Raw genomic sequence first — 11,197 nt, 5'->3', positions numbered from 1 at the left:
AGAATAGTTTTGTAAAAGCCTGATGAACGTTTATAACCAATCAGGTTATCAGAGTGAATGTTGCATGAAATCAAGTGAAGGTGATTTAGGAAAAATACTTGCTCAAAAGATAAAACATAAAGATAATATAATAGTTTGAAATTTTTTATTAAAATTAAAATATTTTTGAAATAAAAAAAGTAATAAAATATTACTTGAATTGGGCCTCGCCAGTATCTCGAGCGCATGGGGACAAATCCATTAGTTTGCACTGCACCTTTCAATACCCCAATAACAAGCACCTATAAATAAACAACTTTAAAAGCTCTCAAATAAGTAATGTGGGATCTTTTGAAATACACTACATTTACAACAATGTCTGGTGCGGTAGGAAGTTTTGCTGAATGGTTAAGCTTGATGTGGCAGTATTGGGATAAAAAGCAGAAGGCCAAGGTGCTAACAATTGCATGAGAGATTTGGATGAATAAAAAATAATGTGTGGAGAAATAAGGCAAGCTCAGGGGTATTTAGCAGCTTGGCAGCAAGCTTAACATTCCAAGTAAGTGTTCTCTTTAGTTGTTAATGTTGAATTTGTGATTAAATGGAAACATCCAACTATGGATCAACTCAAATAAAAATGTCAACACTGCATATACAGTGAAAGAAACAAGAGCTGTTAGTCTTGGATTGATTATTAGAGACCACATTGGCAGTTGCGCAGGTGATAGAAATGTTGAGTCTTGCAGGTGTTTGGAGTTCTTTGCTAGTAGAAAAAATTGGTATAAGGGACGCTATGAGCTAGTTAAAAGAAAAGTTTCATTTTCTGAATATCATCGTTGAATATGATTGCTTATTTACTATATAAGTTTTAAGTAAGGTGAAATTAGATACTTCTTATTTTGGCTTTTTAATTTTTGATTATAAACAATTATTAGTTGAAAATCCTGCATTATCAGTTAGTATTTTCAAAAAATCAGCAAATCAATCTACTCAATTATTATTTAGGATAATTGTTTCTATGATTAGTTTGGCGGAGTAGAGTAACAACCCTCCATTTTTCATTTTAATATAGAACTTTTCAATTTCAATAATATATAAGCATCTCATGGTTTTAAAAAAAAGAAAAAAAATTAAAACTATTAGTCTATAATATGATAATTTTCTACTCCCTCTATTTCACTTTAATAACAAGAAATATTAATTTTACTTTGTTCCACTTTAAGTGATCATTTAATATATTGAGAGTATATTAATTATTTTTTTTCAACTTTATATATATATTATATAAGTATTTTGTAGTAAAATTAATTTGAAGTTTTTAATTTTAATAGAACAATTTAGATATTTTACTATATATTTTTAAAAAATATGAAAAATTTTCAGTCATTTTTTAATTTTTGTAAAAAGATCAAATATTACTAGTAAAATAGAATTAGTTACTATAATTTAAATTTCCTTCAAGCATTCTAGAAAATCTGTTTGAAAAAATGCTGAAGATCGCGTCGGTGGGCAAGCGCGTGTACTTTTAAATGGGGTCACACATTTGAGTTTATAGCATTGAGGCGCGCAATACGTACAACAGTCCGTATATTATTCTTAGTTTGGAAAATACACTCAAGTGGCATCATTCAGCAATAATATCCTCCACTCAGGGCTAATTCCGTCATTGCAACCTCAAGTAGGTGGTTACTCTACGCACTGATTGATTCTTGTCTTCCTCGCTACTGTTTTTCCTTCCTTCCCTCTCTCTCTCAGTCTCTATAAGCTTAACCAACAACTGTAAAACCCATAGCAGAGATCTAAGAGAGAGAGTGTGTGTGACAATTCTCTTCAGATTTAGAGAGGGAAAGTGAAGAAAATGAGGGAACCAGTTGAGAATAATGCATCATCGCCATTACCACCATCGCCACCACCTCCACAAGCTTTACTCGAGAGGCTTAAAGATTATGGCCAAGAAGACGCTTTTGCCCTTTGGGATGAGCTTTCTCCTGACGAGCGAGACTTTCTCGTTAAGGATATCGAGGTCAATTCACCTCTCCTGGATCTCCCTCCCTCTCTTTGAAATTTCTATAGCAACTGAACTGATAGAAAAGAGAGTTTAGTGAATTTTGAATTTTTTAATTAACGATCTGATTAGTGAATTAATTGAAGTTTGGTTAAAACGACAGAATTCTAATTCGTCAATTGAAGTTTGGTTAACAACGACAGAATTCGAATTCCTTTTGGCGTTTTCAGGCAATGACAAATGATTAACGTTTGTGTTTTTCCTTGGCAGAGCTTAGATCTTCCAAGGCTGGATCGAATAATTCGATGTTCACTTCGTTCTCAAGGTTTATCTCTTTCTATCTAGGATGCATGCACGAGTTCCATTCTGTTTAATCATGGTGATTTGTGCTTTATTTTAATGACCGAGTTGATATCAATTTCAGGACTACCAGTTGCCGCCATAGAACCGGTGCCGGAGAATAGTGTATCGACGGTGGAGGAGAGGACGTTGGAAGACAGAGAGAGGTGGTGGAAAATGGGGTTGAAAGCGATCTCTGATGGGAAGTTAGCTGTTTTGCTTTTATCCGGTGGCCAGGTACTTCTTTTGTTTTTCTTTTCCTTTTTGGATTCTACTTTATTCTTTTTGGTAATTAGTAGTGTTGAACTCTTTATGTTTCTTGATGTGTTGTAGTTTACTTGCTGATTGCTTTTACTTTTTGTTCGATTTTTATACTTGAACTTAAAAAAGTATTAGTAGTTCATGATTCTAGTTAAAAAGTATTAATAACTCAATAATGTTATTTAGCTGGGTGGTTGCTTGACGAATATTTATCTTTCTTGCTATACTTTTGGTGTGTTGCTACTTTATTGGTATGATGTCCACCAGAAACAATTTTGATTATAGTTATTTGTTTTGTCGATAATTTTAGATCTGGGGTGTAAATGGTTCAATGAATTGTTACTGTTTTACTTTATTAATCGATTTGTATAAATTTCAACATTGGGTTTCTCTCTCTTGTTGGTTGATATGATGGTGCTTTTTAGGATCTCCACTTTTGATATTATGCTGATGGATATGTTTAACTAATAAAAGTAAGGAGTCAATTTTTTTTTTTAAAATAATTATTACTTATCCTAAAGATGCTTTGTGTGTTTACTTTTCATTAAATAATTATTACACATACACAAACACATGCATACGTGCTTGCATAAATACCTTTGATATGTTTATGTAATTATGTTTAGCAGATCAGAGCTTAATATTTTCTGGCAGACCACACTGAGACTATCTACTTAAAAGTATCCAATTTTAATTTACCATGATTTGCTGGGACTGTTACTCAGTAAATTGCATTGAACTTTTATTAAAATGCGCACTAGCTTCTCTTAAACATGAATTGGCTAGCTTTTAGAGTTATTTCACCTTCACCTAGTAAAAAAGTTAAAACTGATATTTGAATTTTTTTTTTTTTTTTTTTCGCTCATTGTGTTGTTATCCACTAGTGAGCTAGACACCGGGTGATAACCCTTTCTCTTCTCATGTTCCTTACAAAAGCATTCCTTAGGATTTGAGCCTGACTTCCTAATGAAATTCCAAGCCTTGACTGTGGGGTTCCCCTTGGGAAATTGTAGAGACAACCAGTTTCCACTGTTCCTTTACTGAGGCCTGAATTCACCAAAAGCAAAAGCTATACCCCTCTTAACTTTTTTCTCGCATTATACTAAATACTCTGCTATTCTGAATTTCAAAAGTAACTCTTTGAGTAATGTGTCTTGCATCGCTGCTGCAGATTACTTGCTTTGACGTGTGCACTTTATCTGTTGTTTCCTTTGCAATTTCACCTTTATGCTCACTAAATACTTGTACCTGTTTCTAGCTCATATTTGACTTATTCTTTTTATGTATTTTTCTGTCACTGAAATATGCAGGGAACAAGGCTTGGGAGTTCAGATCCGAAAGGATGCTTTAGTGAGTAATAATCATGTTAATTTAATTTGAAAAGCCATCTGCTGTGATTCTGGATTTTTTTTACTACTATTTCTCATGTAATGGGTTTTTCAATTTAGAATTTTAGCCTGACTTTCATCTAATTTGTAATGTAACTTAACAATTGGACAAATAGAGAGTTCAAACTGACATATTTGGAAAATGCATCGGAGAGAATGAAGTCATTTCATACCTGCATGGTCAGATGTATTCCAATGATGGGTCTGGAAGCTGAATGAGAATTAGTGGCCATGATATGAAGTACCTCTAGACAGAATCTCAATTGAGAAGTGGCTTGACTTTAGATTTTTCTTTGAAAATTTAGCATGTGTTTTGTATTCTTTCCTTTACAAAATAAATAAATCTATGTCAAGGTTGCATGTACTTTTTTTATTTATGCCCCAATTGTTTATTTAACATTTTCAAATTAAACAAGTTCTTTGAATCAAAGGAATAGAAATAAATATCTATCGTTCTTCTTCTTTTGACTGTGTCAACATTAAAATCTTCTTTTGGATCATATGCACATAAAATGCATGTTTTGTATCTATAGTCTATATGGTTAACTTTCATCTAACATGATAAGAATTTTACAGCACTGCTTGACACTAGCCACATATATCTAAAATTAGGAATTTTGGTGATTTTATTACAATGTCTATGTAATAATGCCACCATGGTTTTATTTTTTATACTAATATTCATTTCAGATATTGGACTTCCATCTGGCAAGTCCCTTTTCCAACTTCAAGCCGAACGAATTCTGTGTGTCCAAAGGCTAGCTGCTCAAGCTGCGAGTGAAGGTAGATTTCAATTCTCTAGGTTCTGAATATTTGTACTAATTTGGCATGCTATGCTAATGCTTTACCACGAATAGGTTCTGGTGGTTCAGCATCTATACATTGGTACATAATGACCAGTCCATTCACTGATGAAGCTACACGCAAATTTTTTGAAAGTCATAAGTTCTTTGGGCTCGAGTCTGATCAAGTAAGAAAGCTTAATTTCTTCATTTATCTTTCAAAACTTTGCTATAAATTATTTCTTTTCAGCTCTGGCTTACCTTGGAAGACATTTATTTAATGCAGGTCACCTTCTTCCAGCAAGGCACCATACCTAGCGTCTCGAAAGATGGCAGATTTATCATGGAGACTCCATTCAGAGTATGGCTTCATTTTTAAAAGAAGCTAACTTACAGTAGTAACAGCATCAAAGTTTTTGTTGAGCTAATCCTTACTACGTCCCTTCCAATCCTAATCTGCCAATAACTTGGCTTTTAACCCAATTCTTTGATCATTCATTTTAGAAAATGCAAACTATAGTACATTTACTTATCAAACAAGTGTGAGAACTAGAGTGCTTGGATGCTTGAAAGTTTGACTAGATAATCTTGCCTTTGATAGGATAAATTGATGCCATATCCTTATTTTGAGTTCCTGCTTCTGTTTTTGGTAATTTTGTTCAAATATGCCACATAAGTTACAGGTCAAGAGGACTAGAGCTTTTAAGCCCCAGAACTCATCTTCCCTATTGAACGTCTTTTTAAAGTACAGAACCAATGTTGCTCTGGTCCAAAGCTCAGAATCCTCACTGGGAGACTAAGGCTCCTCATAAGTGTAAAATAGTCTGTAATTGGATGGGCTTCTGAGCCAACATCACAATTAGTTGCTTTTTTCTTTGTTTTTTTTTGTTTGGTCATTGTGTTTGTTTCTGGAACATATGAATATTTCTTTTCATCGTTTCCTTGGCTTGCATAGCTTTCATGGAAATCACTGTCATGAGTTTGATTTTCTAATCAGGTGTCTAAGGCTCCAGATGGAAATGGAGGAGTATATGCAGGTAGCTTTCTCAAAATGTAGTGCAACATGTTTGGTTACTGCTTACCCAAGTTCCTTCTTTCCCATCACTTCTTGGTGACTTACTGCTTTTGTTTGATCCCTAATTGTTTTCAGCTCTGAAATATTCAAAATTATTAGAAGATATGGCCTCAAGAGGGGTTAAATATGTGGATTGCTATGGAGTTGATAATGCGTTGGTGAGAGCTTTTTTCCTTTAGGTTTCATCAATTTCCAAATTTCTGGAAGTTCTCTAAATTAAAATGTACTGATTAGGGTCTTGAAAGCAGGTTCGTGTAGCTGATCCAACTTTTTTGGGATATTTCATTGATAAAGGCGTAGCTGCTGCTGCAAAGGTGGTCCGTAAGGTAACTATCCTTTGTATTTGAACTCATTTGAAAACCTCAATTTTACAGAAATTTTCTTCCATAGGCAACTCGATAAACAAACTTACTTAAAATTAATGTAGGCCCTCATAAAAAATGGAAAAGAAGTTTATTTAGCAAAATGACATCCTAGTGCCCTTGCTTCCGATATCTGGTAATGTTATGATTCATTCAATATGTTGCAGTTGTGCAAGTGTGCTACTGAAACAATCTCAAAAAGAACATTCTGGAATATTAAAAAATCACTTGTTCCAAAATTGTTGTTAAGATCATGTTCATCAATTTCGTCATGATAACCTTCTTCATAATCTCTCCAGAAGAATACACCTGAACCAACAGGTGGCAGACCTTCAGGCATTCATGAAATTTGGAGAGGGGAAATAGTTAGGAGCTTAGGAACACCAGACAGGGTGGGTAGCTTGTCTAGGGTTTAGGAGAAGAAGTCTTGGTTTTTTCTGGTGGATAATACACAATGACTTTATGATTCAATTGAAGATTAGAAGGGATATTTTTGCTAATAACTTCAAGGCTGAATTCTGCAACTAAGAGAATCCAAATCGGAAAGCATTTAATATAGGTGGCATTTAGTTATTGGGATTTAACTTCCATGCGAAAAAATACTTCTCTAGAACAATAGAATTCCAGGAACACGTTATAGGAAAGTTAAATTGTTGTGTTTGAATGACAATAAAAGTTTCCCAGGAAAGTAACATAATTGTGACAATGAATGACATTATAATATTTTAGAATGTCTTATTTTCTATAGTAATCCAATTAGCCCAACATTTACGATGGGAAAATACTCTCCCATATACATGGAAAGTAGGGATGGGGCCTAAATGCCCAGAAATTCAAGTTTCCTGGGATAGTACCAACCAAACATCGGAATCCAACTTTTTCAACCCATTTTCCCCGTTTCTAGCAATCAAACGCCCTAATAAGGAAAATTAAACATTAAGAGACAATCACACCTTAGGGTTCCTAAGAAATCAAACCCTCCAAAAGGGTTGTTGAAAATTCTTTGTGCTCTCTGCAAGACTCTAATAAATTATATTTGGTTCTTACTTTAATCAGCCTCCTAATTCTAGTGGTTATAGTGTTATATGTATAAGATGTGCTATGATATTTTGACTATAGAAGAACAAACAAAGATAAAATAGGAAAGACTAATATATAAACAACACAAAAAGAAAATTCATTGGCCTCATTACTTCCTACTTTTTGCAAATATTGAAATTACAGAACCAACCCTAATTCTTTGAACTGGAAAAACTTAAAGACAACTAATTTGTAGCCAACTACTTAAAAAAAAAAAACATCCCCTGCACATGCTAGAAACAATAGTAGAAGATAGGAATGGGGCCACAACAAATACACTAAAAAACAAACAATATGTTTTTTTGTAATTTGGACTGCTTGGGAAGAGAAGTGCATTTTGAAGGATCTATATAATGGAAACTTGATCTGGCCAAGCATAAAAACAGGGAGTTCCTAGTGCATGAGGCTCCCCAACTTACAATCTATCATACGCAACCTTTCCCTTGCATTTTTATAGAGGTTGTTCCCCAACTTGAACCCATACCCTTAGGATTGCAAAGCAACAACCTTACTGCTTAGCCTCCTGGCTGAGAAGGTGCTTCATAATTTTAATTGACAGAACGTTAGCAAATTTATTTAACTGAAGTCTTAGCTCCTGATATTCTTGAAAATTGGATTACCAACCAAATTAGTGCGGCATGATCTAGAATTGCATTAAGGTTTGCACGGCCTGAACCATGTTTCATTCAATTATTCTTTGGGCAACATCGTTATTCTGTTATTTATGTAAGCATCGGAAATTTGGTGAAATTATATTGCTTAACTGTTTAAGTGATTTTATACAGGCATATCCCCAAGAAAAGGTTGGTGTGTTTGTGAGGCGAGGTAAAGGAGGACCTCTCAATGTTGTTGAATACAGTGAGTTGGATCCATCACTAGCTTCTCAAGTGAATCAGCAAACTGGACGCCTTCGTTTTTGTTGGAGCAATGTATGTTCTTTTCTCACATTGTTTCTTGTGTATTGCTTGGTTTCTTTGGGCTGGCATAATTGCTTGCAGATGAAAACTTGGAATCATTGATCATAAGATCATAGTTTTAAGGCGTGTTTGACTTCAGGCACGCCTTACTTAAGGCTCAAGGGCTCGCGCCTCAAATGTCCTAAGGCGAGCAACCTCACTCAGGCGATTGTCTCTAGGTAGAGGTGTGCACCTTTTTGCGCCTAAAGAAAGGCGTGCTTTTCTAAATTTTTTTCCTCTAAACAAGTCACCTATCATTTTCTTTCGATATGAAGTTGTCCATCTAGCATCTGTTTCCATACAATAAATAAATAGAAGAAATAGAATGCGCACAAAAACCGGTGATGTGCTTTGAGATCCAACCTTCAGTCCTCCATCTAGTGCTCACCTCCTGCAATCTAGCCCTAGCCAGTGGCCATTCAGATACGTCTCTATCGATTTATCTTCCGATATTTGTTTTCTATTTTCTTTTTCTTTTTCTTTTTCTTTTTTTCCCCTTAATTCTACTCCTTTCTATCTTAACTCCAATATCTTAAAATTTAAGTCCTTATGTTGCCAATTATTTTTTCTGATTTATCTGTGTTTTTTCCCATGTTTTTCTTTTTTTTTTTTTTTTTTCTTTTTTCTTTTTTTGATATTCTAAAATATGGATGTCAGATTACGTGTGTTAATTTTTTTTTCTTTAAATTTTTGCACCTCCACCTCACTTGGGCATGCGCCTTTGCCCAGGGGCTACCGCTTAGGCTCCAGCAGATCTTTGTGCCTTAAATTACTATGCACACGATGCGTGTCGATGATTTTTGGTATAACACAAACTGTTCCTCTGATCAAGCAATTTGTACGAGTAGATTTGATTTATGGATTAAGCCATATGGGTTGGTGTATCTGATATTGAATATTATGGAAATGAAGTATATTACTAGACCTTTCCTGACTTCCTTGGCGTTAGGAGGCAGATGAACTTTGATTATAAATGAAAAGGAGAGATAGAGAGGTGCAACTGGGTGAAATTCCAGACCAAATGCACCACCGCATTGATTGTGCAATGGATGGTTTTCCCCACTTTTACCAATATTCTTGATTTCCTTTCTTATTCTTCCGAGTTATATTTTATATTGGAACTGCACCACATTTCAGTATATATAACTTGGTACTGTTTTATGTTCCTTTAAAGTTCTGTCATCTTGAACTTTTTCAACTTTTTGATTTTCAGGTGTGTTTGCACATGTTTACTTTGGATTTTTTAAATCAAGTGACAAATGCTCTTGAGAAAGACAGCATGTTAGTATCTCTCTCTTTCTCATCATAACGTAATAAAGTTTTCACCATTACCTATCTAACATGCTTTTTCTTTCCATAATATAGTTATATATTTACGTATGGAATGTAACTTCTGCTAGCCATTGATAACTTCTCATAGTTTGAATTGGAACATCATTGACCTGTTTCTTTTCCACTGGGAAAATGCTAGCCCTTTATAGTATGCCAATTTTAATCTTTTTAGTAATGTCTAGCTCTGTTCTAGGATTAAATCACTTCAGGTCGTAAATGTACTTTAGTAAATAGATGACACAACAAGAATTATTTCAATTTTTTATAATTTTTAGAATGCTTAATAATGTGCACTGCACCTTCTTGCATGCTTGATCATATTGATTATTAATATTGGTGGTGGCGGCAGTTTTCATTAACGTGTGGAACTTATTTTGAGCTCTGCTTACAAACATCCACATTCCTGCACTTCCAGAGTTCATCTGTATAAACTTTTGATAGTTATGGGGATCTTAACATGTGCATACTTTGTAAATGCAGCTATCATCTTGCAGAGAAAAAAATTCCTTCAATTCACGGATTTACACTGGGATTTAAACTAGAGCAATTCATATTTGATGTATTTCCATATGCTCCTTCAACTGCTCTCTTTGAGGTGAATTTATGCTCCCTTGTCCTGGCTTAACCCTTAGATCTCTTCTTATACTTGAAATTTCAACTGTTCTATTGTACAGGTATTACGTGAAGAAGAGTTTGCACCAGTAAAAAATGCCAATGGTTCAAATTTTGACACTCCGGACAGTGCTCGGCTCCTCGTGCTTCGGCTACATACCCGTTGGGTAGTTGCTGCAGGTGGCTTCTTAACGCATTCGGTGCCCTTATATGCAACTGGTAACTTCATGTTCTATGTTTTTTTTGCTTTCTCATAGTTTTTTTTTTTAAAATTTTTGAAAATAAAGTTGAATGCACATGTCAATATTTGGAGGGTCAAAATAATGCTTAGTTTTTAATTTTACTAAAACACCCGTCATTGAAGCTGCTCTGCAGGATAACCTGTATGCTGTAGATGGGACCTGGACTATGTGAATTGTATCATATGAAAAAATATTCTAAACTATCTGTCTGGTTACAGGTGTGGAGGTATCCCCACTTTGCTCTTATGCTGGGGAAAACCTAGAAGCTATATGCCGTGGAAGAACATTCCACGCACCTTGTGAGATTTCATTCTAGTTGGTTCCATCAATGTATTCTTGATTTGTGCAGCGGCTTTAGTTAAAATCTGGGACGAGATTTGTTGGCGATAAAGATGCAAATGTTAAAGAGTTTAAAAGCTTTGGAGGTATGATTATTATTTGTTGTACATTTGTACTAAATTGTTGGAGCAATAAGTTCCACTTTGATAGATTGTGTGCTATACTGCCATATCCATGGCGTCTCTTTTTTCCACAGCCTAAATGGGTATAGAACATGGACATTTCATGTCTGTAATTGTCACATTATTTGTTTATTTTGTTTTTTTCATTTTGGCTTTTTCAGTGTCGTTAAAGATGTGAAATATCATGAACATAGGAAATGTATTGAATTTAATGTTTATCAGTTTAATTTTATTAATTTTTCTCTTATCATGAATATAATTTTACTTGAAATTTTATTATTTTTAGTAAAGTTGTAGAATTTATTTTAAGCACAATCAATTTC

At 34.4% G+C, this 11,197-nt stretch overlaps 1 protein-coding gene across 1 annotated transcript; it reads left to right on the top strand.

Moving 5' to 3' along the window:
* The first annotated feature begins 1,689 nt into the window (after positions 1-1,689).
* Positions 1,690-11,121, top strand: LOC105641840 (UDP-N-acetylglucosamine diphosphorylase 1). Its single transcript, XM_012226450.4, has 15 exons — positions 1,690-2,002; positions 2,255-2,309; positions 2,409-2,560; positions 3,895-3,934; positions 4,663-4,755; positions 4,830-4,942; positions 5,041-5,115; positions 5,752-5,791; positions 5,905-5,987; positions 6,078-6,155; positions 8,057-8,200; positions 9,441-9,508; positions 10,040-10,154; positions 10,234-10,390; positions 10,632-11,121. The coding sequence occupies exons 1-15, from the start codon at positions 1,838-1,840 to the stop codon at positions 10,727-10,729; spliced, it is 1,476 nt and encodes a 491-aa protein (XP_012081840.1). The 5' UTR covers positions 1,690-1,837; the 3' UTR covers positions 10,730-11,121.
* Positions 11,122-11,197: the final 76 nt, after the last annotated feature.

Source organism: Jatropha curcas, chromosome 10 (genome assembly GCF_041381405.1).
Source record: "Jatropha curcas cultivar XTBG-Jc1 chromosome 10, XTBG_Jcur_1.0, whole genome shotgun sequence".
NCBI lineage: Eukaryota > Viridiplantae > Streptophyta > Magnoliopsida > Malpighiales > Euphorbiaceae > Jatropha > Jatropha curcas.
The sequence above is the reverse complement of the archived record's forward strand: the minus strand, read 5'-3'. Positions and strand labels throughout refer to the sequence as shown.

Coding starts and splice junctions, on each gene's coding strand:
- LOC105641840 (XM_012226450.4), top strand. CDS start 1,838: ATGAGGGAACCAGTTGAGAATAATGCATCATCGCCATTACCACCATCG. Junction 2,003..2,254: donor TTCTCGTTAAGGATATCGAG/GTCAATTCACCT, acceptor TTTCCTTGGCAG/AGCTTAGATCTTCCAAGGCT. Junction 2,310..2,408: donor ATGTTCACTTCGTTCTCAAG/GTTTATCTCTTT, acceptor TATCAATTTCAG/GACTACCAGTTGCCGCCATA.